We start from the raw sequence: 26,303 nt of genomic DNA on the forward strand, positions 1-26,303 counted from the left end.
CGATTTTAGTATCATCTGCAAACTTCTTAATCATACCCCCTATATTGAAGTCAAGATCGTTGATATATACCACAAAAAGCAAGGGCCCTAGTACTGAGCCCTGCGGAACCCCACTGGAAACAGCCTTCCAGTCACAAAAACACCCATCAACCATTACCCTCTGCTTCCTGTCTCCGAGCCAGTTTTGAATCCAACTTGACACTTTGCCCTGGATCCCATGGGCTTTTAACTTCGTGACCAGTCTGCCATGTGGAACCTTATCAAAAGCCTTGCTAAAGTCCTTATACACTACATCAAACGCACTACCCTTATCTACCCTCCTTGTTACCTCCTCAAAAAATTCAATCAAGTTATTTCCCGCACTTCTGCCCTCACCCCTGCCCCTCCCTCCCAGAACCACGATAGGGTTCTCCTTGTCCTCACCTTTCACCCCACCAGCCTCCACATTCAACGGATCATCCTCCGCCATTTCCGCCACCTCCAGTGTGATCCCACCACCAAACGCATCTTCCCCTCACCTCCCCTTTCAGCATTCCGAAGGGACCGCTCCCTCCGCGACACCCTGGTCCACTCCTCTATCACCCCCAACAGCCCTGCTCCTTCACCTGGCACCTTCCCGTGCAAGCGCAGGAGATGCAACACCTGCCCTTTTACCTCCTCCCTTCCCACTGTCCAGGGCCCCAAATACCCCTTCCAGGTGAAACAGCGATTTACTTGTACTTCTTGCAATTTAATATACTGTATTCGCTGCTCACGATGTGGTCTCCTCTACATTGGGGAGACCAAACACAGATTGGGTGACCGCTTTGCGGAACACCTCCGTTCAGTCCGTACGGGTGACCCTGAGCTTCCGGTCGCCTGTCACTTTAATTCACCGCTTCACTCCCACTCTGATCTCTCTGTCCTCGGCCTATTACATTGTTCCAATGAAGCTCAACGTAAGCTCGAGGAACAGCACCTCATCTTTCGATTGGGCACTTTGCAGCCTGCCGGACTCAACATTGAGTTCAACAATTTCAGATAATTATCCCTGCCCCCATTTTTCATGCTGTATGATTTTTGCCATTCCCATTTGTAACATTTTATCTTTCCTGCCTCTTACAAAAGTACAGGAGGTTCTTTCAATTCCCTCCTCCCCTCCTAACCCCCCCCCCCCCCGTCTCTGCACCGGCTTAATATCTGTTACATCTCCAGCTTTTTCCAGTTCTGATGAAGGGTCCCAGACCTGAAACGTTAACTCTGTTTCTCTCTCCACGGATGCTGCCTGGCCTGCTGAGTGTTTCCAGCAGTTTCTGTTGTTTTGTCAGACACGACCTTCCCTTAACAAATCCGTGCTGACTGTCCTTGATTAATCCGTGTCTTTCTAAACGAAGATTTATCCTGTCCTTCAGAATTCTTTCCAATAATTTTCCCACCACCAAGGTTAGGCTGACTGGCCTGTAATTACTCGGTCTATCCCTTTCTCCCTTTTCACACTCCTTCTCCCTGATTGCAATGTCTGCATCGTCCCTCTCTTTTGTGAAAACAGACGCCAACTATTCATTAAGAACCATACCCATGTCTTCCGCCTCCACCCACAGGTTACCTTGATGGTCCCTAATAGGCCCCACTCTTACTTTAGTTATCCTCTTGCTCTCAATGTATTTATAAAACATCTTTGGGTTTTCCTTGCCAATATTTTTTCATGCCCTCTCTTTGCTTTCCGAATTTCCTTTTTAATTTCACCCCTGCACTTTCTATACTCTCGGCTTTCTGCAGTATTGAGTCCTCGGTATCTGTCATAAGCTTCCCTTTTTTTCTTTATCCTACTCTGTGCGCCCCTTGACATCCAGGGAGCTCTAGATTTGTTAGTCCCACCCTTTTTCTTTAAGGGAACATACATGCTCTGAACCCTCACTATCTCCTCCTTGAATGCCTCCCACTGCTCTGACACTGATTTACCTCCAGGTTTCTGTCTCCAGTCCACTTTGGCTAAATCACCTCTCGGCTTAGTAAAATCAGCTTTTCCCCGATTGAGAACTTTTATTCCTGGTCTATCCTTGTCCTTTTCCATAACTACCCTAAATCTAACTGAATTATGATTTGGACAGGTTGGGTGATTGGGCAGAAACATGGCAAATGTACTATAATGTGGATAAATGTGAGGTTATCCACTTTGGTGGCAAAAACAGGAAGGCAGATTATTATTTGAATGGCAATAGATTGGGAGAAGGGGAAGTGCAACGAGACCTGGGTGTCCTTGTGCACCAGTCGCTGAAGGTAAGCATGCAGGTGCAGCAGGCGGTTAAGAAGGCAAATGGTATGTTGGCCTTCGTAGCGAGAGGGTTCGAGTACAGGAACAAGGATGTCTTGCTGCAGTTGTACAGGGCCTTGGTGAGACCACACCTTGAGTATTGTGTGCAGTTTTGGTCGCCTTACCTGAGGAAGGACGTTCTTGCCATGGAAGGAGTGCAGCGAAGATTCACCAGGCTGATACCTGGGATGGCAGGAATGACGTATGAGGAGAGATTGGGCCGATTGGGCTTGTACTCGCTGGAGTTTAGAAGATTGAGAGGGGATCTCATCGAAACCTATAAAATTCTGTCAGGCCTGGACAGATTAGATGCAGGAAGGATGTTTCTGATGGCGGGGGAGTCCAGAACCAGGGGTCACAGTCTAAGGATAAGGGGTAGGACATTTAGGACAGAAATGAGGAGGAATTTCTTCACCCAAAGAGTGGTGAACCTGTGGAATTCTCTACCACAGAGGGCGGTGGAGGCCAGTTCATTAAATATATTCAAGAAAGAGTTGGATATATTTCTTAAGGCTAAAGGGATCAAGGGATATGGGGAGAAAGCAGGGACAGGGTACTGAATTTGGATGATCAGCCATGATCTCGGTGAATGGCGGAGCAGGCTCGAGGGGCCGAATGGCCTACTCCTGCTCCTATCTTCTATGTTTCTATGTTTCTGTGATCACTACCACCAATATGCTCTCCCACTGATACCCTTTCCACCTGCCCAGCTTCATTCCCTAAATCTAGGTCCAGAACCGCTCCCTCTCTAGTTGGGCTTGCTACGTACTGGCTAAAAAAGGTATAGAGCCATGGAGGAAAAATTCAGTATCGCCCCGTTTGGGGCGCCATTATCGGCCGTGCGCAAAGTTTAGCGCCTGGCGCTAATTATCGCCTCCGACGGCAAACTTGGCTTTTATCGCCCCTGGAGGTGATTGGAGCGCTAAATCAGGCGCTTCACACCTCTCTTAAGGCGCAAAGGCCGAGGAGCGAGGCGCTACCTCAGAGCGCTGGCGAAGCAAGGAAGGGCAAATCAAAATGAACCTGCAAAGTGCTGCTCGGTACTCAAAACTCCTTCACACAGCGTTGAATCTCTCCAGAAGTCTCTCTCTCTCTCTCAGAATGCGTGGTGCAAACATGTCACCAACAAAAAAAGGCAGGAAGCGGTCGCCTTTAAATAGCGCTCCCCCAGTCCCTTTCTGACTGCATAACACTCCCCTCAACCTGTCGTTGCTAGCGGCAGGCGGTAAGGTAGGGGGCGCCACTCAATATCCGGTCCGGGGCGTTGCGCACTCGACTGACGTCACAATCTGCCAGCGCAGGAGATCGTGACGGTAGTATTTAGCGCCGCCGCAAAATGTCTAGTTAATTTTGCGAGCGGCGCAGATATCGCCGCGCCCAGGCGCTAGTTGCTTTGCGCCCCATTAGCGCCCTCAAGGTTCCTATGAGTAACTGATCCCAGTCCACTTTGGCCAGATCCTGCCTTATACTAAAATCGGCCTTCACCCCCAGTTTAGAACCTTTATTTCCGGGCCGTCTTTGTCCTTTTCCATGACTACCTTAAATCTCACCGAATTATGGTCACTGTCAACAAAATGCTCTCCTGACACTTCTACCACTTGCCTGGCTACATTCCTTAGAATTAGGTCCAGTACCGCCCCCTCTCTTGTAGGACTTTCTACATGCTGGCTCAAAAAGCTCTCCTGGATGCACTTTAAGAATTCCGCACCCTCTAAGCCTTTCACACTCTGACTATCCCAATTTATATTGGGGAAGTTGAAATCCCCCACTATTATCACCCTATTATTTCTACACTTGTCTGAGATTTGCCTACATATCTGTTCCTCTATCTCCCCCTGACTGTTTGGGGGCCTATAGTACACTCCCAGCAAAGTGCTTGCCCCTTTTTGTTTTTAAGTTATACCCATATGGCCTCATTAGAGGAACCTGCTAAGATATCATCCCTCCTTACAGCAGTAATTGACTCCTTGATTAATATTGCAACACCCCCTCCTCTTTTACACCCCCCTCTGTCTCGCCTGAAGATTCTATACCCCGGAATATTGAGCTGCCAGTCTTGCCCCTCCCTCAACCATGTCTCTTGTGATAGCAACAATATCGTACTCCCGTGTTCATCAACACCTTCAATTCATCTGCCTTACTCGCAAGACTCCGTGCATTAAAATAAATGCCATCCAGCCTTGCCATACTCCCTTGTGCCGTTACATATTTGCTCTGCCTTCCAGGCTGTCTTGTTTTTTCCTCTATATTTGGCTGTGCATCATCCCCTACTATAGCTCCATTCCGTATCCCATCCCCCTGCCAAGTTAGTTTAAACCCCCCGCCCCCCCCAACAGTACTAGCAAACCTCCCCGCAAGGATGTTGGTCCGGTTCAGGTGCAACCCGTCCGACTTGTGCAGGTCCCACCTTTATAAATACAGCCATATAAATACTGTGGCTACAAGAGCAGGCCAGAGGCTGGGAATTCTGCGGCGAGTGTCTCACCTCCTGACTCCCCAAAGCCTTTCCACCATCTACAAGGCACAAGTCAGGAGTGTGATGGAATACTCCCCACTTGCCTGGATGAGTGCAGCTCCAACAACACTCAAGAAGCTCGACACCATTCAGGATAAAGCAGCCCGCTTGATTGGCACTCCATCCACCACCTTCAACATTCACTCCCTCCACCACCGGCGCACTGTGGCTGCAGTGTGTACCATCTACAAGATGCACTGCAGCAACTCGCCAAAGCTCCTTCAACAGCACCTTCCAAACCCGCGACCTCTACCACTTAGAAGGACAAGGGCAGCAGACGCATGGTAACATCACCACCTACAAGTTCCCCTCCAAGTCACACACCATCCTGACTTGGACCTGTATCGCCGTTCCTTCACTGTCGCTGGGCCAAAATCCTGGAACTTCCTAACAGCATTGTGGGTGTACCTACACCGTATGGACTGCAGCGGTTCAAGAAGGCGGCTCACCACCATCTTCTCAAGGGCAATTAGGGATGGGCACTAAATGCAGGCCTAGCCAGCGACGCCCACATCCCATCAGTGAATAAAAAAAAAAGCAGACCCAGTGATCCAGGAAACTAAAGCCCTCCCTCCTGCACCAACTCTTCCGCCACGCATTCATCTGCTCTATCCTCCTATCCCTATATTCATTAGCACGTGGCACCGGGAGTAATCCAGAGATTACAATCTTTGAGGTCCTGCTTTTTAATCTGCTACCTAGCTCCCTAAATTCTTGCTGCAGGACCTCATCCCTCTTTCTACCCATGTCGTTGGTACCGATATGGACCACGACCTCTGGCTGTTCACCCTCCCCCCTCAGAGTGTCCTGCAGCCGTTCAGTGACATCCTTGACCCTGGCACCAGGGAGGCAACATACCATCCTGGAGTCACGTCTACGGCCGCAGAAACGCCAATCTATTCCCCTAACTATCGAATCCCCTACCACTATTGCTCTCCCACTCTTCTTCCTCCCCATCTGTGCAGCTGAGCCACCTGTGGTGCCGTGGACTTTGCTCTGGCTGCACTTCCCAGAGGAACCGTCGCTCTCACCAGTATTTACTGGTTAGCAAGCGAGATGCACTCAGGGGACTCCTGCACGACCCGTCTGGTCCTCCTCTTCTGTCTGGCGGTCACCCATTCCCTCTCTGCCTTCACACTCTTAAGCTCCACCTCCAGAAACGTGCTATCCAGGGCAGCACGGTGGCATAGTGGTTAGCACTGTTGCCTCACAGCACCAGGGACCCGGGTTCGAATCCGGCCTCGGGTGACTGTCTGTGTGGAGTTTGCACATTCTCCCCGTGTTTGCGTGGGTTTCCTCCGGGTGCTCCGGTTCCTCCCACAGGCCAAAGATGTGCGGGTTAGGTTGATTGGCTATGATAAATTGACCCTTAGTGTTAGGGGGATTAAATACGTGGGGTTACGGGGATAGGGTGGGATATGTGTTGATGTAGGGGTTATGGGGATCGGGTGGGATATGTGTCGGTGCAGGCTCGATGGGCCGAAATGGCCTCTATCTGCACTGTGGGGTTGCTGTGATTCTTGCTGTGATTCTAACTCTCAGCCTCGCAGATGAACTGCAGTGACTCCAGCCGCCGCTCAAACTCCGAACTGGAGCTGCTGTAGCTGGCGACACATCCCGCACACGTGGTCGTCCAGGCGGAGAATGGTTGGATGAAAGTGAGTGTGTGAGAGAGTGAGCCTTGTGAGTGAGTGTGGGATTGGGATGTGGATTTCGGTGAAGTGTGAGATTGGAATGACCTCACTGTTTCTCTCTGTTGCAGGCCTGACCACCTGAACAGTCACGTCCGACAGGTTCATTCCACAGAACGACCCTTCAAGTGTCAGGTACGTTTCCCGGGGGAGGGGGACTGACTGGTCACAGGCAAACCGGTGCCCAGGGGTCACGGGCTGACGGGTGCCCAGGGGTCACAGGCTGACCGGTGCCCAGGGGTCACGGGCTGACCGTTGCCTAGCGGTCACGAGCTGACCCAGGTTTGAGCGGTTCTTTGCCAGTTTCAAAGGACAGGCGAGAGGGGCAGTGATTCTGAGACAGACGCTGGAGCGGGGAGTGAAGGTGGTGAGGTTTCAGCGGTGCTCGAAACTGCGATCTCGGCGGGGTGGGGGGGGGCGGCGGTGGCGATCTCGGGGGCGGGGGCGATCTCGGGGCGGCGGCGACCTCGGGACAGTGATCTCAGGGGCGATCTCGGGGCGAGGGGCGGCGGGGTTGATGACTGGTTGGTTACGTGATGATGTGGTTAATTCCTCTATCTTGGGGACCCCTTGCAATCCCCTGAGACCCTGGCGGCGATCTCGGGGCGGCGGCGCCGATCTTGGGGGCAACCACGATCTCGTAGCGGCGGCGATCTTGGGGGCGACCACGATCTCGGGGGCGGGGGCGATCTCGGGGCGGCGGCGACCTCGGGACAGTGATCTCGGGAGCGGGGGCGATTTCGGGGCGAGGGGCGACGATCTCAGGGCGGCGGGGTTGATGACTGGTTGGTTACGTGATGATGTGGTTAATTCCTCTATCTTGGGGACCCCTCACAATCCCCTGAGACCCTGGCGGCGATCTCGGGGCGGCGGCGATCTCGGGGCGGCAGCGATGTCGGGGGTGGGTGGCGGCGCCGATCTTGGGGGCGACCACGATCTCGGGGTGGCGGCGATCTCGGGGCAGCGGCGATCACGAGCCGACCCCGATCTCAGGGCGGCGGCAATCTCAGGGTGGCGCCGATCTCGAGGGGGGCGGGGTTGATGACGGGTTGGTTACGTGATGATGTGGTGAATTGCTCTATCTCGGGGACCCCTCGCAATCCCGAGACACTGGTGTGCAGTCTCTAACCTGCTCTCCTTCCTCTCCGCCCAGACCTGCGAGGCTGCCTTCGCCACCAAGGACCGACTGCGCGCCCACATGATCCGACACGAGGAGAAGGTGCCATGCCACGTGTGCGGGAAGCTGCTGAGTGCCGCCTACATCACCGATCACATGAAGGTCCACAGTGAGGGTCCAAACCACACCTGCGACATCTGCAGCAAGGGTGAGCGGGGCGAGGGAACTGAGAGGCGTTGTCCTTACTCTGGGACAGTGTAGAGGGAGCTTTATTCTGTATCTAACCCGTGCTGTACCTGCCCTGGGAGTGTGTGATGGGACAGTGTAGAGGGAGCTTTACTCTGTATCTAACCCGTGCTGTACCTGCCCTGGGAGTGTGTGATGGGACAGTGTAGAGGGAGCTTTACTCTGTATCTAACATGTGCTGTACCTGCCCTGGGAGTGTTTGATGGGACAGTGCAGAGGGAGCTTTACTCTGTATCTAACCCGTGATGTACCTGTCCTGGGAGTGTTTGATGGGATAGTGTAGTGGGAGCTTTACTCTGTATCTAACCTGTGCTGTACCTGCCCTGGGAGTGTTTGATGGGACAGTGCAGAGGGAGATTTACTCTGTATCTAACCCGTGCTGTACCTGCCCTGGGAGTGTTTGATGGGACAGTGTAGAGGGAGCGTTACTCTGTATCTAACCCGTGCTGTACCTGCCCTGGGAGTGTTTGATGGGACAGTGCAGAGGGAGCTTTACTCTGTATCTAACCCGTGCTGTACCTGCCCTGGGAGTGTGTGATGGGACAGTGTAGAGGGAGCTTTACTCTGTATCTAACCCGTGCTGTACCTGCCCTGGGAGTGTTTGATGGGACAGTGTAGAGGGAGCTTTACTCTGTATCTAACCCGTGCTGTACCTGCCCTGGGAGTGTTTGATGGGACAGTGTAGAGGGAGCTTTACTCTGTATCTAACCCGTGCTGTACCTGCCCTGGGAGTGTTTGATGGGACAGTGTAGAGGGAGCTTTACTCTGTATCTAACCCGTGCTGTACCTGCCCTGGGAGTGTTTGATGGGACAGTGTAGAGGGAGCTTTACTCTGTATCTAACCCGTGCTGTACCTGCCCTGGGAGTGTTTGATGGGACAGTGCAGAGGGAGCTTTACTCTGTATCTAACCCGTGATGTACCTGCCCTGGGAGTGTTTGATGGGATAGTGTAGTGGGAGCTTTACTCTGTATCTAACCTGTGCTGTACCTGCCCTGGGAGTGTTTGATGGGGCAGTGTAGAGGGAGCTTTACTCTGTATCTAACCCGTGCTGTACCTGCCCTGGGAGTGTTTGATGGGATAGTGTAGTGGGAGCTTTACTCTGTATCTAACCTGTGCTGTACCTGCCCTGGGAGTGTTTGATGGGACAGTGTAGTGGGAGCTTTACTCTGTATCTAACCCGTGCTGTACCTGCCCTGGGAGTGTTTGATGGGACAGTGTAGAGGGAGCTTTACTCTGTATCTAACCCGTGATGTACCTGCCCTGGGAGTGTTTGATGGGATAGTGTAGTGGGAGCTTTACTCTGTATCTAACCTGTGCTGTACCTGCCCTGGGAGTGTTTGATGGGGCAGTGTAGAGGGAGCTTTACTCTGTATCTAACCCGTGCTGTACCTGCCCTGGGAGTGTTTGATGGGATAGTGTAGTGGGAGCTTTACTCTGTATCTAACCTGTGCTGTACCTGCCCTGGGAGTGTTTGATGGGACAGTGTAGTGGGAGCTTTACTCTGTATCTAACCCGTGCTGTACCTGCCGTGGGAGTGTTTGATGGGACAGTGCAGAGGGAGCTTTACTCTGTATATAACCCGTGCTGTACCTGCCCTGGTAGTGTTTGATGGGACAGTTTAGAGGGAGCTTTACTCTGTATTAAGCCTCTGCTGCACCTGCCCTGGGAGTGTTTAGTGTGTTAATTCTATATCTGCACAAACACACAAAGTAATACCGTAATATCTGTGCATTAATTGGTGTCTCTCAGGAGCAGGAACCCTGGCTGATTTCCCTCTCTCTCTAACCCAGGGGTCACTGGACAGTGATCAGGAGCAGGAACCCTGGCTGATTTCCCCTCTCTCTAACCCAGGGGTCACTGGGCAGTGATCAGGAGCAGGAACCCTGGCTGATTTCCCTCTCTCTCTAACCCAGGGGTCACTGGACAGTGATCAGGAGCAGGAACCCTGACTGATTTCCCCTCTCTCTAACCCAGGGGTCACTGGACAATGATCAGGAGCAGGAACCCTGGCTGATTTCCCCTCTCTCTAACCCAGGGGTCACTGGGCAGTGATCAGGAGCAGGAACCCTGGCAGATTTCCCCTCTCTCTCTAACCCAGGGGTCACTGGGCAGTGATCAGGAGCAGGAACCCTGGCTGATTTCCCCTCTCTCTAACCCAGGGGTCACTGGACAATGATCAGGAGCAGGAACCCTGGCTGATTTCCCCTCTCTCTAACCCAGGGGTCACTGGACAGTGATCAGGAGCAGGAACCCTGACTGATTTCCCCTCTCTCTAACCCAGGGGTCACTGGACAATGATCAGGAGCAGGAACCCTGGCTGATTTCCCCTCTCTCTAACCCAGGGGTCACTGGGCAGTGATCAGGAGCAGGAACCCTGGCTGATTTCCCCTCTCTCTAACCCAGGGGTCACTGGACAGAGATCAGGAGCAGGAACCCTGGCTGATTTCCCCTCTCTCTAACCCAGGGGTCACTGGACAGTGATCAGGAGCAGGAACCCTGGCTGATTTCCTCTCTCTCTAACCCAGGGGTCACTGGACAGAGATCAGGAGCAGGAACCCTGGCTGATTTCCCCTCTCTCTAACCCAGGGGTCACTGGACAGAGATCAGGAGCAGGAACCCTGGCTGATTTCCCCTCTCTCTAACCCAGGGGTCACTGGACAGAGATCAGGAGCAGGAACCCTGGCTGATTTCCCCTCTCTCTAACCCAGGGGTCACTGGACAATGATCAGGAGCAGGAACCCTGGCTGATTTCCCCTCTCTCTAACCCAGGGGTCACTGGGCAGTGATCAGGAGCAGGAACCCTGGCAGATTTCCCCTCTCTCTCTAACCCAGGGGTCACTGGGCAGTGATCAGGAGCAGGAACCCTGGCTGATTTCCCCTCTCTCTAACCCAGGGGTCACTGGACAATGATCAGGAGCAGGAACCCTGGCTGATTTCCCCTCTCTCTAACCCAGGGGTCACTGGACAGTGATCAGGAGCAGGAACCCTGACTGATTTCCCCTCTCTCTAACCCAGGGGTCACTGGACAATGATCAGGAGCAGGAACCCTGGCTGATTTCCCCTCTCTCTAACCCAGGGGTCACTGGGCAGTGATCAGGAGCAGGAACCCTGGCTGATTTCCCCTCTCTCTAACCCAGGGGTCACTGGACAGAGATCAGGAGCAGGAACCCTGGCTGATTTCCCCTCTCTCTAACCCAGGGGTCACTGGACAGTGATCAGGAGCAGGAACCCTGGCTGATTTCCTCTCTCTCTAACCCAGGGGTCACTGGACAGAGATCAGGAGCAGGAACCCTGGCTGATTTCCCCTCTCTCTAACCCAGGGGTCACTGGACAGAGATCAGGAGCAGGAACCCTGGCTGATTTCCCCTCTCTCTAACCCAGGGGTCACTGGACAGAGATCAGGAGCAGGAACCCTGGCTGATTTCCCCTCTCTCTAACCCAGGGGTCACTGGACAGTGATCAGGAGCAGGAACCCTGACTGATTTCCCCTCTCTCTAACCCAGGGGTCACTGGACAGTGATCAGGAGCAGGAACCCTGGCTGATTTCCTCTCTCTCTAACCCAGGGGTCACTGGACAGTGATCAGGAGCAGGAACCCTGGCTGATTTCCCCTCTCTCTCTAACCCAGGGGTCACTGGACAGTGATCAGGAGCAGGAACCCTGGCTGATTTCCCCTCTCTCTAACCCAGGGGTCACTGGGCAGTGATCAGGAGCAGGAACCCAGGCTGATTTCCCCTCTCTCTCTAACCCAGAAGTCATAAGAACATAAGAAATAAGAGCAGGAGTGGGCCATACGGCCCCTCGAGCCTGCTCCGCCATTCAATAAGATCACGGCTGATCTTCGATCTCAACTCCACTTTCCCGCCCGATCTCCATATCCCTCGATTCCCCTCGAGTCCAAAAATCTATCGATCTCAGCCTTGAATATACTCAACGACTGAGCCTCCACAGCCCTCTGGGGCAGAGAATTCCAAAGATTCACCGCCCTCTGAGTGAAGAAATTCCTCCTCATCTCAGTCCTAAATGACCGACCCCTTATCCTGAGACTGTGACCCCTGGTTCTAGACTCCCCAGCCAGGGGGAAACAACCTCTCAGCATCGACCCTGTCAATCCCCCTCAGAACCTGTGATGACTAACCTCCAACAACCACTTTCCTTTGTGCTTGGTGTAACTCCAGCCACTGAAGGATTCCCCACCCTTGATCCCCATTGACTTTAGTTTTACTGTGGCTCCTTGGTGCCATATAGGTCAAACACTGTCTTGATGTCAAGGGCAGTCACTTTCTCCACACCGTTGGAATTCAGATCTGGTATCCATGTTTCACACAGAATCACAGAAACCCCACAGTGCAGATAGAGGCCATTTCGGCCCATCGAGCCTGCACCGACACACATCCCACCCGATCCCCGTAACCCCTACACCGACACATATCCCACCCGATCCCCGTAACCCCTACACCGACACATATCCCACCCAATCCCCGTAACCCCTACACCAACACATATCCCACCCTATCCCCGTAACCCCACGTATTTAATCCCCTAACACTAAGGGTCAATTTATCATAGCCAATCATCCTAACCCGCACATCTTTGGACTGTGGGAGGAAACCGGAGCACCCGGAGGAAACCCACGCAAACACGGGGAGAATGTGCAAACTCCACACAGACAGTCGCCCGAGGCCGGATTCGAACCCGGGTCCCTGGCGCTGTGAGGCAACAGTGCTAACCACTATGCCACCGTTTGGACCAACCTATAATGCGGTCTGGAGCCGAGTAGTCCTGGTGGAACCCAAACTGAACATTAGTGAGCAGGTTACTGGTGAGTAAGTGCCGCTTGATAGCACTGTTGACAGCTCCTTACATCACTTTGCTGATGATTGGGAATAGGCTGATAGGGCGGTAATTGGTCAGGTTGGATTTGTCCTTTATGTGCAAGGGATATACCTGGGTAATTTTCGACATCATAGGGTAGATACCAGTGTTGTAGCTATCCAGCAACAGCTTGGCTAGAGTCGTGGTTAGTTCTGGAGCATGGGTCTTCATCACTACAGCCGGGATGTTGTTGGGGCCCACAGCCTTTGCTCTATCTGGTACACTTAGCCATTTCATAGAAACATAGAAGATAGGAGCAGGAGTAGGCCATTCAGCCCCTCGAGCCTGCTCCGCCATTCAATGAGATCATGGCTGATCATCCAAATTCAGTACCCTGTCCCTGCTTTCTCCCCATATCCCTTGATCCCTTTAGCCTTAAGAAATATATCTAACTCCTTCTTGAATATATTTAATGAATTGGCCTCCACTGCCTTCTGTGGTAGAGAATTCCACAGGTTCACCACTCTCTGGGTGAAGAAATTCCTCCTCATCTCTGTCCTAAATGGCTTACCCCTTATCCTTAGACTGTGACCCCTGGTTCTGGACTCCCTGGCCATCGGGAACATCCTTCCTGCATCTAGTCTGTCTAGTCCTGTTAGAATTTTATAAGTTTCAATGAGATCCCCTCTCATTCTTCTAAACTCCAGCGAGTACAAGCCCAATCGACCCAATCTCTCCTCATACGTCATTCCTGCCATCCCAGGTATCAACCTGGTGAATCTTCGCTGCACTCCCTCCATGGCAAGAACATCCTTCCTCAGATAAGGCGACCAAAACTGCACACAGTACTCAAGGTGCGGTCTCACCAAGGCCCTGTACAACTGCAGCAAGACATCCTTGTTCCTGTACTCGAACCCTCTCGCTACGAAGGCCAACATACCATTTGCCTCCTTAACTGCCTGCTGCACCTGCATGCTTACCTTCAGCGACTGGTGCACAAGGACACCCAGGTCTCGTTGCACTTCCCCTTCTCCCAATCTATTGCCGTTCAGATAATAATCAGCCTTCCTGTTTTTGACGCCAAAGTGGCATTACTTAATGTCAAATGGTGTGAATCAAATTGGCTGAAATCTGACAACTGGGATGGTGGCACCTCAGGAAGAAGCTGAGAAAGATCATCCATTTAGCATACAATCATAGAAATGTATGACACAGAAGGAGGCCATTCGGCCCATCGTGTCCATGCCGGCCGAAAATGAGCTCTCCACCCTAATCCCACTTTCCAGCTCTTGGCCCGTAGCCCTGTAGGTTACGGCACTTCAAGTGCATATCCAAGTACTTTTTAAATGTGATGAGGGTTTCTGCCTCTCCCACCCTTTCAGGCAGTGAGTTCCAGACCCTCACCACCCTCTGGGTGAAAATATTTCTCCTCAACTCCCCTCTAAACCTCCGACCAATTACTTTAAACCTCTGCCCCCTGGTTATTGACCTCTCTGCTAAGGGAAATAGGTCCTTCCTATCCATTCTATCTAGGCCCCTCATAATTTTATACACCTCAATTAAACCTCCCCTCAGCCTCCTCTGTTACATAGAAACATAGAAGATAGGAGCAGGAGTAGGCCATTCGGCCCCTCGAGCCTGCTCCGCCATTCAATGAGATCATGGCTGATCATCCAAATTCAGTAACCTGTCCCTGCCTTCTCCCCATATCCCTTGATCCCTTTAGCCTTAAGAAATATATCCAACTCCTTCTTGAATATATTTAATGAATTGGCCTCAACTGCCTTCTGTGGTAGAGAATTCCACAGGTTCACCACTCACTGGGTGAAGAAATTCCTCCTCATCTCTGTCCTAAATGGCTTACCCCTTATCCTTAGACTGTGACCCCTGGTTCTGGACTCCCCGACCATCGGGAACATCCTTCCTGCATCTAGTCTGTCCAGTCCTGTTAGAATTTTATAAGATTCAATGAGATCCCCTCTCATTCTTCTAAACTCCAGTGAGTATAAGCCCAATCGACCCAATCTCTCCTCATACGTCATTCCTGCCATCCCAGGTATCAGTCTGGTGAATCTTCGCTGCACTCCCTCCATGGCAAGAACATCCTTCCTCAGATAAGGCGACCAAAACTGCACGCTTTACTCAAGGTGTGGTCTCACCAAGGCCCTGTATAACTGCAGCAAGACATCCTTGCTCCTGTACTCGAATCCTCTCGCTATGAAGGCCAACATACCATTTGCCTTCTTAACCACCTTAGACAGTGATCAGGAGCAGGAACACTGGCTGATTTCCCCTCTCTAACCCAGGGGTCAAGTGGACAGTGATCAGGAGCAGGAACCCTGGTTGATTTCCTCTCTCTAACCCAGGGGTCACTGGACAGTGATCAGGAGCAGGAACCCTGGCTGATTTCCCCTCTCTAACCCAGGGGGCCACTGGGCAGTGATCAGGAGCAGGAACCCTGGCTGATTTCACCTCTAACCCAGGGGTCACTGGGCAGTGATCAGGAGCAGGAACCCAGGCTGATTTCCCCTCTCTCTCTAACCCAGGGGTCACTGGGCAGTGATCAGGAGCAGGAACCCTGGCTGATTTCCCCTCTCTCTCTAATCCAGGGGTCACTGGGCAGTGATCAGGAGCAGGAACCCTGGCTGATTTCCCCTCTCTCTAACCCAGGGCTCACTGGGCAGTGATCAGGTGCAGGAACCCTGGCTGATTTCCCCTCTCTCTAACCCAGGGGTCAAGTGGACAGTGATCAGGAGCAGGAACCCTGGCTGATTTCCCCTCTCTCTCTAACCCAGGGGTCACTGGGCAGTGATCAGGAGCAGGAACCCTGGCTGATTTCACCTCTCTAACCCAGGGGTCACTGGACAGTGATCAGGAGCAGGAACCCTGGCTGATTTCCCCCCTCTCTCTAACCCAGGGGTCACTGGACAGTGATCAGGAGCAGGAACCCTGGCTGATTTCCCCTCTCTCTAACCCAGGGGTCACTGGGCAGTGATCAGGAGCAGGAACCCTGGCTGATTTCCCCTCTCTCTAACCCAGGGGTCAAGTGGACAGTGATCAGGAGCAGGAACCCTGGCTGATTTCCCCTCTCTCTAACCCAGGGGTCACTGGGCAGTGATCAGGAGCAGGAACCCTGGCTGATTTCCCCTCTCTCTAACCCAGGGGTCAAGTGGACAGTGATCAGGAGCAGGAACCCTGGCTGATTTCCCCTCTCTCTCTAACCCAGGGGTCACTGGGCAGTGATCAGGAGCAGGAACCCTGGCTGATTTCCCCTCTCTCTCTCTAACCCAGGGCTCACTGGGCAGTGATCAGGAGCAGGAACCCTGGCTGATTTCCCCTGGGCCTTTCCTGCTCTATGTGTGAGTCTCAGTTCTAGGCCGTGCGGTGATCCCCCTGAGCTCCCCCTCTCCCGCCCCCCCCCCCACCCCTGCCTCGCCTGGGTTTCAAACTCTGGTTTGTTTCTCTCGCTCTGCCTGCAGGTTTCACCACCGCGGCCTATCTCCGAGTCCACGCCCGGAAACACCACGGTATCACCTTGCTGCAGCCATACCGCTTCGTGTGTGAGCAGTGCGGCGTATACTGTCACACCCAGGTGCAGCTCAACGGTCACAAGGGGACGCACGAGAGGCCGGCAGAGGCGGGGGGTCTCGGCCTGACCTACACCAACAACTCCCAGCCCCAGCTACTGCTGTGAGAAGGCAAGGATCCCGTCCTTACTGTATGTAAAGGGGCAGGGCGGTGAGGGGGGGGGCGGCGGGCGCAGACGTCAGGAAAGGCCCCCTAGCTCCGTCCCCGAGTTAGGGAGGGCGAGAAGAAATAGATCGGCCTCTGTGACTCCCGGATTAGAGAGAGGGGAAATCAGCCAGGGTTCCTGCTCCTGATCACTGCCCAGTGACCCCTGGGTTAGAGAGAGGGGAAATCAGCCAGGGTTCCTGCTCCTGATCATTGTCCAGTGACCCCTGGGTTAGAGCGAGTGAGGAAATCAGCCAGGGTTCCTGCTCCTGATCACTGTCCAGTGACCCCTGGGTTAGAGAGGGGAAGTCAGCTAGGGTTCCTGCTCCTGATCACTGTCCAGTGACCCCTGGGTTAGAGAGAGGGGAAGTCAGCCGGGGTTCCTGCTCCTGATCACTGTCCAGTGACCCCTGGGTTAGAGAGAGAGAGGAAATCAGCCAGGGTTCCTGCTCCTGATCACTGTCCAGTGACCCCTGGGTTTGAGAGAGGGGAAATCAGCCAGGGTTCCTGCTCCTGATCACTGTCCGGTGAGCCCTGGGTTAGAGAGAGGGGAAATCAGCCAGGGTTCCTGCTCCTGATCATTGTCCAGTGACCCCTGGGTTAGAGCGAGTGAGGAAATCAGCCGGGGTTCCTGCTCCTGATCACTGTCCAGTGACCCCTGGGTTAGAGAGAGGGGAAGTCAGCCGGGGTTCCTGCTCCTGATCACTGTCCAGTGACCCCTGGGTTAGAGATAGAGGGGAAATCAGCCGGGGTTCCTGCTCCTGATCACTGTCCAGTGACCCCTGGGTTAGAGAGAGAGAGGAAATCAGCCAGGGTTCCTGCTCCTGATCACTGTCCAGTGACCCCTGGGTTAGAGAGAGGGGAAATCAGCCAGGGTTCCTGCTCCTGATCACTGTCCGGTGAGCCCTGGGTTAGAGAGAGGGGAAATCAGCCAGGGTTCCTGCTCCTGATCATTGTCCAGTGACCCCTGGGTTAGAGCGAGTGAGGAAATCAGCCAGGGTTCCTGCTCCTGATCACTGTCCAGTGACCCCTGGGTTAGAGAGGGGAAGTCAGCTCGGGTTCCTGCTCCTGATCACTGTCCAGTGACCCCTGGGTTAGAGAGAGGGGAAGTCAGCCGGGGTTCCTGCTCCTGATCACTGTCCAGTGACCCCTGGGTTAGAGATAGAGGGGAAATCAGCCGGGGTTCCTGCTCCTGATCACTGTCCAGTGACCCCTGGGTTAGAGAGAGAGAGGAAATCAGCCAGGGTTCCTGCTCCTGATCACTGTCCAGTGACCCCTGGGTTAGAGAGAGGGGAAATCAGCGAGGGTTCCTGCTCCTGATCACTGTCCAGTGATCCCTGGGTTAGAGAGAGGGGAAATCAGCTATGGTTCCTGCTCCTTATCACTGCCCAGTGACCCCTGGGTTAGAGAGAGGGGAAATCAGCCAGGGTTCCTGCTCCTGATCACTGTCCAGTGACCCCTGGGTTAGAGAGAGGGGAAATCAGCGAGGGTTCCTGCTCCTGATCACTGTCCAGTGATCCCTGGGTTAGAGAGAGGGGAAATCAGCCGGGGTTCCTGCTCCTGATCACTGTCCAGTGACCCCTGGGTTAGAGAGAGGGGAAGTCAGCCGGGGTTCCTGCTCCTGATCACTGTCCAGTGATCCCTGGGTTAGAGAGAGGGGAAATCAGCCATGGTTCCTGCTCCTGATCACTGCCCAGTGACCCCTTGGTTAGAGAGCAGGGAAATCAGCCAGGGTTCCTGCTCCTGATCACTGTCCAGTGACCCCTGGGTTAGAGAGAGGGGAAATCAGCCAGGGTTCCTGCTCCTGATCACTGTCCAGTGACCCCTGGGTTAGAGAGAGGGGAAATCAGCCAGGGTTCCTGCTCCTGATCACTGTCCAGTGACCCCTGGGTTAGAGAGAGGGGAAATCAGCCGGGGTTCCTGCTCCTGATCATTGTCCAGTGACCCCTGGGTTAGAGAGAGGGGAAATCAGCCAGGGCTCCTGCTCCTGGTCACTGCCCAGTGACCCCTGGGTTAGAGAGAGGGGAAATCAGCCAGGGTTCCTGCTCCTGATCACTGCCCAGTGACCCCTGGGTTAGAGAGAGTGGGGAAATCAGCCGGGGTTCCTGCTCCTGATCACTGCCCAGTAACCCCTGGGTTAGAGAGAGGGGAAATCAGCCAGGGTTCCTGCTCCTGATCACTGCCCAGTGACCCCTGGGTTAGAGAGAGGGGAAATCAGCCAGGGTTCCTTCTCCTGATCGCTGTCCAGTGACCCCTGGGTTAGAGAGAGGGGAAATCAGCCAGGGTTCCTGCTCCTGATCACTGTCCAGTGATCCCTGGGTTAGAGAGAGGGGAAATCAGCCAGGGTTCCTACTCCTGATCACTGCCCAGTGACCCCTGGGTTAGAGAGAGAGGGGAAATCAGCCAAGGTTCCTGCTCCTGATCTCTGTCCAGTGACCCCTGGGTTAGAGAGAGGGGAAATCAGCCAGGGGTCCTGCTTCTGATCACTGTCCAGTGACCCCTGGGTTAGAGAGAGGGGAAATCAGCCAGGGTTCCTGCTCCTGATCACTGTCCAGTGATCCCTGGGTTAGAGAGATGGGAAATCAGCCAGGGTTCCTGCTGCTGATCACTGCCCAGTGGCCCCTGGGATAGAGAGAGAGGGGAAATCAGCCAGGGTTCCTGCTCCTGATCACTGACCAGTGACCCCTGGGTTAGAGAGAGGGGAAATAAGCCAGGGTTCCTGCTCCTGACCACTGTCCAGTGACCCCTGGGTTAGAGAGAGGGGAAATCAGCCAGGGTTCCTGCTCCTGATCACTGTCCAGTGACCCCTGGGTTATAGAGAGGGGAAATCAGCCAGGGTTCCTGCTCCTGATCACTGCCCAGTGAGCCCTGGGTTAGAGAGTGAGGAAATCAGCCAGAGCCGATGCACATGGAGACCCGTACCCCGGGGAGAGTCTGTGCCTGCGGGAACCCGTACCCTGGGGAGGGTCAGCGCCCACGGGGAGAATCGGTGCCCGTGGGGACCCGTACCCTGGGGAGAGTCAGTGCCCGTACCCCGGGGAGAGTCGGTGCCCGATGGGGACCCGTACCCCAGGGAGAGTCGGAGCCCGCGGGTCCCGTACCCCGGGGAGAGTCGGTGCCCGTGGGGACCCGTGCCCCGGGGAGAGTCGGTGCCCGCGGGGACCCGTACCCCGGGGAGAGTCTGGACTAATCAAATTGGGCATGGCAGCCTTGAGGAAGAGTTCATAGAGTGTATTAGGGACGGGTTCCTTGAGCAGTATGCAGCTGAACCAACCAGGGGGCAGGCAATCTTAGATCTGGTCCTGTGTAATGAGACAGGATGAATAAAAAATGTCGTAGTAAAGGATCCCCTTGGAATGAGTGACCATAATATGGTTGAATTCCAAATTCAGTTTGAGGATGAGAGAGTTGGATCTCAAACCAGCGTACTGAGCTTAAATAAAGGAGACTATGAAGGTATGAGAGGAGAATTGACTAAAGTGGACTGGGAAAACAGATTAAAGTGTAAGACGGTACAACAGCAGTGGTCTACATTCAAGGAGATATTTCACATCTTTCAAGATAAATATATTCCACTGAGGAAAAAGGGGAATAAAAGAAAAGACAGCCATCTGTGGCTTAGTAAAGTTAAAAAGGATAGTATCCGACTGAAAACAAGGGCATATAAAGTAGCCAAATCTAGTGGGAGGATAGAAGATTGGGAAGCATTTAAAAGCCAGCAAACAATAACTAAAAGATTAATTAAGAAAGGGAAGATAGATTATGAAAGTAAACTAGCAAAAAATATAAAAACAGATAGCAAGACAGCTATATAAAAAGAAAAAGGGTGGCTAAAGTGAACGTTGGTCCCTTAGAGGATGGGACCGGGAAACTAGTGGTGGGGAACATGGAGATGGCAAAGACGCTGAACAAATATTTTGTATCAGTCTTTACAGTAGAGGACACTAAAAATATCCCAACACTGGACAAACAGGGGGCGAGGAGCTAAACACGATTAAAATCACTAAGGAGATGGTACTCGGTAAAATAATGGGACTTAAGGCGGATAAATCCCCCGGACCTGATGGCTTACATCCTAGGGTCTTGAGAGAAGTGGCGGTAGGGATTGTGGATGCATTGGTGATTATTTTCCAAAACTCCATGGACTCAGGAAAGGTCCCGGCAGATTGGAAAACTGCTAATGTAACACCCTTATTTAAGAAGGGAAGTAGACAAAAAGCTGGAAACTATAGACCAGTTAGCCTAACATCTGTGGTTGGTAAAATGTTGGAGTCCATTATTAAGGAAACAGTAACAGAGCATTTGGATAAACATAATTTAATAGGACAGAGTCAGCATGGTTTTATGAAGGGGAAGTCATGTTTGACAAATTTGCTCGAATTTTTTGAGGACGTAACATACAGGGTGGATAAAGGGGAACCAGTGGATGTAGTGTATCTGGACTTCCAAAAGGCATTTGACAAGGTTCCACACAAAAGATTACTGATCAAGATAAAAAAATCATGGGATTGGGGGTAATATACTGGCATGGGTGGAAGATTGGCTATCTAACAGAAAACAAAGAGTTGGGATAAATGGTTCATTCTCAGACTGGCAATCAGTAACTAGTGGTGTTCCGCAGGGGTCAGTGCTGGGTCCCCAACTCTTTACAATCTATATTAACGATTTGGAGGAAGGGACCGAGTGCAACATATCCAAGTTTGCCGACGATACAAAGATGGGAGGGAAAGCAATGAGTGAGGAGGACATAAAAAACCTGCAAAAGGACATAGACAGGCTAAGTGAGTGGGCAGAGATTTGGCAGATGCAATATAAGAACATAAGAAATAGGAGCAGGAGTAGGCCAATCGGCCCCTCGAGCCTGCTCCGCCATTCAATAAGATCATGGCTGATCTGATCCTAACCGCCAATCCACTATCACAGAACCATCTCCTGAATCTAACAGAATTAGACACACGAAATAGGAGCAGGATCAGGCTACACGACCCCTGGGCCCGCTCCGCTACCCACAGGGCCATGACCGATCCGAACCTAGACTCATGTCCAAATTCCTGCCCGCTCCCCATAACCCTTAATTCCCTTTACTTCTAGGAAACTGTCTATTTCTGTTTTAAATTTATGTAATGATGTAGCTTCTACAGCTTTTTGGGGCAGCATATTCCACGGACCTACCACCCTCTGAGTGAAGTAGTTCCTCCTCATCTCAGTTTTGAAAGAGCAGCCCCTTATTCTAAGACTATGCCCCCTAGTTCTAGTTTCACCCATCATCGGGAACATCCTCCCCGCATCCACCCGATCCAACCCCTTCACAATCTTATATGTTTCAATAAGATCGCCTCTCATTCTTCTGAACTCCAATGAGTAGAGTCCCAATCTACTCAACCTCTCCTCATATGTCCATCCCCTCATCCCCGGGATTAACCGAGTGAACCTTCTTTGTACTGACTCGAGAGCAAGTATGTCTTTTCTTAAGTATGGACACCAAAACTGTACGCAGTATTCCAGGTGCGGTCTCACCAATACCTTGTACAACTGAAGCAATACCTCCCTATTTTTATATTCTATCTCCCTAGCAATGAAAGCCAACATTCCATTGGCCTTCTTAATCACTTGCTGCACCTGCACACTAACCTTTTGAGTTTCGTGCACCAGGACCCCCAGATCCCTTTGTACTTCAGTACTTTCCAGTTTCTTGCCATTAAGATAATAACTTGCTCTACGATTATTCTTGCCAAAGTGCATAACCTCACACTTTCCAGTATTGTATTCCATCTGCCAAATCTCTGCCCACTTACTTAGCCTGTCTATGTCCCCTTGCAGGTTTTTTATGTCCTCCTCACTCACTGCTTTCCCTCCCATCTTAGTATCATCTGCAAACTTTGATATGTTACATATAATGTTGGAAAGTGTGAGGTTATGCACTTTGGCAGAAAAAAATCAAAGAGCAAGTTATTATCTAAATGGAGAGATACTGCAAAGTGCTACAGTACAAAGGGATCTGGGGGTCCTGGTGCATGAAACACAAAAGGTTAGTATGCAGATGCAGCAGGTGATCAGGAAGGCCAATGGAATCTTGGCTTTTATTGCAAGGGGGATGGAGTATAAAAACAGGGAGGTCTTGCTGCAGTTATACAGGGTATTGGTGAGGCCACACCTGGAATACTGCGTGCAGTTTTGGTTTCCCTATTTAAGAAAAGATATACTTGCTCTCGAGGCGGTTCAGAGAAGGTTCACTCGGTTGATTCCGGAGATGAGGGGGTTGACGTATGAGGAAAGGTTGAATAGGTTGGGCCTCTACTCATTGGAGTTCAGAAGAATGAGAGGCGATCTTATCGAAACATATAAGATTGTGAGGGGGCTTGATCGGGTGGATGCGGTGAGGATGTTTCCACTGATGGGTGAGACTAGAACTAGGGGGCATAATCTTAGAATAAGGTGCTGCCCTTTCAAAACTGAGATGAGGAGAAACTTCTTCACTCAGAGGGTAGTAAATCTATGGAATTTGCTACCCCAGAGAGCTGTGGAAGCTGCGACATTAAATAAATTTAAAATGGAGATAGACAGTTTCCTAGCAGATAAGGGAATTAGGGGTTACGGGGAGAGGGCAGGGAAGTGGACGTGAGTCTAGATTCGGATCAGCCATGATCCTATTGAATGGTGGAGCAGGCCCAAGGGGCCGTATGGCCTACTCCTGCTCCTAATTCTTATGTTCTTATAACCCGTACCCCGGGGAGAGTCTGTGCCCGTGGGGACCCGTACCCCGGGGAGAGTCGGTGCCCGCAGGGACCCGTACCCCGGGGAGAGTCTGTGCCCGTGGGGACCCGTACCCCGGGGAGAGTCGGTGCCCGCAGGGACCCGTACCCCGGGGAGAGTCTGTGCACGCGGGGACCCGTACCCCGGGGAGAGTCGGTGCCCGCAGGGACCCGTACCCCGGGGAGAGTCTGTGCCCGCGGGGACCCGTACCCCGGGGAGAGTCTGTGCCTGTGGGGACCCGTACCCCGGGGAGAGTCGGTGCCCGCGGGGACCCGTACCCCGGGGAGAGTCTGTGCCCGTGGGGACCCGTACCCCGGGGAGAGTCGGTGCCCGCGGGGACCCGTACCCCGGGGAGAGTCTGTGCCCGTGGGGACCCGTACCCCAGGGAGAGTCGGTGCCCGCAGGGACCCGTACCCCAGGGAGAGTCTGTGCCCGTGGGGACCCGTACCCCGGGGAGAGTCTGTGCCTGTAGGGACCCGTACCCCGGGGAGAGTCGGTGCCCGCGGGGACCCGTACCCCGGGGAGAGTCTGTGCCCGTGGGGACCCGTACCCCGGGGAGAGTCGGTGCCCGCGGGGACCCGTACCCCGGGGAGAGTCGGTGCCTGTGGGGACCCGTACCCCGGGGAGAGTCTGTGCCTGTGGGGACCCGTATCTCGAGGAGAGTCGGTGCCTGTGGGGACCCGTATCTCGAGGAGAGTCGGTGCCTGTGGGGACCCGTACCCCGGGGAGAGTCTGTGCCTGTGGGGACCCCGGAGAGAGCTGGTCAGTTGGCGGGGTGGGGGGTGGGGGTTTATACTGTAATGTTGTGGATCTTTCATCGCTCTGACCACCTTCTCCTGTTCCTTCCCGTGTCTCCCGCAGGTTCCGGTGAATCCTGTCCGCTGGCTGCAGCCGTCGCTCCCGTGACTGCGACCCCCAGACCGGCCGAGGGTGTGGCCTTCCTGAACCAGGCTCTGTCCTCACCGCCCTGGTGAACAGGAGCATCCGTAGACTCCCCAGATCAACCATGCTGCTGGGGGGGTGCGGGGGGGAGAGAGAGAGCGGAGAGCAGGAGAGCGAGGGGTAGAGAGCGAGGGAAGGTGAGGTGGGGAGGGAGAATGCGGGAGAGAGCGAGGGAGGGGGGGAAGGGGAAAGTGAGTCAGGAGGAGGAGACAGAGAGCGAGGGGGAGAAATAACTCACTTTCCCCTTTTCCCCTCTCCTTCCGCTCCTCTCCCCTATAGACGGAGGGATCCTATAGATAAGAGGAAGACCATATAGAGGACTCTATAGACGGAAGGGGAGCCCTATAGACTGAGCCAAAGTATAGACAGAGGGACCCGAACAGCATCAGTGATGGACATTCTCTGTGAATCCGCTCTTTCGACACACCGAAGACTCAGATTTGCAAAGCCCGTGTATCTGGAGATGGGTTCCTGGTTTTTAGTTCCTGTGTCTGTTTTTGTAATTAATCACTTGTGACTGTGCTTGTCCAGATATCACTGATGTGCTGAGTGTTACAGGGAATGCCCCAGACTGTAGTCTGCTCCCTGCCTGGCCCTCTGTACCAGCAGACAGCACCCCGGGGAGAGTCGGTGCCCGCGGGGAGAGTCGGGGCCCGCGGGGACCCGTACCCCGGGGAGAGTCGGTGCCCGCGGGGACCCGTACCCCGGGGAGAGTCGGGGCCCGCGGGGACCCGTACCCCGGGGAGAGTCGGTGCCCGTGGGGACCCGTACCCCGGGGAGAGTCGGGGCCCGCGGGCACCCGTACCCCGGGGAGAGTCAGTGCCCGCGGGGACCCGTACCCTGGGGAGAGGCGGTGCCCGCAGGGACCCGTACCCTGGGGAGAGGCGGTGCCCGCAGGGACCCATACCCCGGGGAGAGTCACCGCCCGTGGGGGACCCGTACCCCGGGGGAGAGTCGGTGCTCACGGGGACCCATACCCCGGGGAGAGTCACCGCCCGTGGGGGACCTGTACCCCGGGGAGAGTCGGTGCTCATGGGGACCCATACCCCGGGGAGAGTCGGAGCCCGCGGGGATCTGCACCCCGCAGGTCAGGGAATGGTGGTGGGCTCCCCGTGCCTGGTCCAGGTTGGAGCCCATCGGTCCTGTATCCCGGGCTGATGTGCCAGTCAGGGTGAGGCGGAGGAGTGTGACGGGAGTCGGGGCAGCGGGCAGCACCTGATCTAGTGTTATATTTGGGGTTTTAGTGTGCTGGATTGTACTGTGTGCAGAATATGGGTTGGGGGGGAGGGGGAGGGGGGCTGTACTGTGTGCAGGATAACCGGCGGGTGAGGGGAGGGAGGGGAGGGGCTGAGGTTCCACTCTCCATTGATTATGTGTTCCTTGTAGTAATTGCTTCAAAACTGGGATTTTTTAAAATAAAATTTTCTGCTGATCCGTGTGTCAATGTGAGAATCCTTTTAAACGGAAATCAGAGACTTCAAGTTTCTAGACTATCGCCACACTCTCTCTCCCCGTCCCCCTCTCCCCGTCCCCCTCTCCCTCTCCCCGTCCCCCTCTCCCCGTCCCCCTCTCCCTCTCCCCGTCCCCCTCTCCCCGTCCCCCTCTCCCTCTCCCCGTCCCCCTCTCCCTATCCCCGTCCCCCTCTCCCCGTCCCCCTCTCCCTCTCCCCGTCCCCCTCTCCCTCTCCCCGTCCCCCTCTCCCCGTCCCCCTCTCCCTCTCCCCGTCCCCCTCTCCCCGTCCCCCTCTCCCTCTCCCCGTCCCCCTCTCCCTCTCCCCGTCCCCCTCTCCCCGTCCCCCTCTCCCTCTCCCCGTCCCCCTCTCCCCGTCCCCCTCTCCCTCTCCCCGTCCCCCTCTCCCTCTCCCCGTCCCCCTCTCCCTCTCCCCGTCCCCCTCTCTCTCTCCCCGTCCCCCTCTCCCCGTCCCCCTCTCCCCGTCCCCCTCTCCCTCTCCCCGTCCCCCTCTCCCTCTCCCCGTCCCCCTCTCCCCGTCCCCCTCTCCCTCTCCCCGTCCCCCTCTCCCTCTCCCCGTCCCCCTCTCCCCGTCCCCCTCTCCCTCTCCCCGTCCCCCTCTCCCCGTCCCCATCTCCCTCTCCCCGTCCCCCTCTCCCTCTCCCTCTCCCCGTCCCCCTCTCCCTCTCCCCGTCCCCCTCTCCCTCTCCCTCTCCCCGTCCCCCTCTCCCTCTCCCCGTCTCCCTCTCC

General features: G+C 54.1%; 1 protein-coding gene across 2 annotated transcripts in view; it reads left to right on the plus strand.

Annotated features, from left to right (window-relative positions):
• Positions 1-25,538, plus strand: part of LOC147094612 (myc-associated zinc finger protein-like) — a 49,004-nt gene extending 23,466 nt beyond the window's left edge. Inside the window, exons 3-6 of one of the 2 annotated variants that reach the window (XM_085974446.1) lie at positions 6,571-6,634; positions 7,653-7,824; positions 16,157-16,375; positions 24,024-25,538. In XM_085974446.1, the coding sequence (XP_085830572.1) occupies positions 6,571-6,634; positions 7,653-7,824; positions 16,157-16,371 (451 nt within the window). In that variant the 3' untranslated portion in view covers positions 16,372-16,375; positions 24,024-25,538. The remainder of the gene's footprint in view (positions 1-6,570; positions 6,635-7,652; positions 7,825-16,156; positions 16,376-24,023) is intronic. The other variant, XM_085974447.1, reaches the window with a different exon arrangement.
• The last annotated feature ends 765 nt before the right edge of the window (positions 25,539-26,303 follow it).

Source organism: Somniosus microcephalus, unplaced genomic scaffold (genome assembly GCF_052327205.1).
Source record: "Somniosus microcephalus isolate GS21.2 unplaced genomic scaffold, FLI_Smic_1.0 unresolved_chr1, whole genome shotgun sequence".
NCBI lineage: Eukaryota > Metazoa > Chordata > Chondrichthyes > Squaliformes > Somniosidae > Somniosus > Somniosus microcephalus.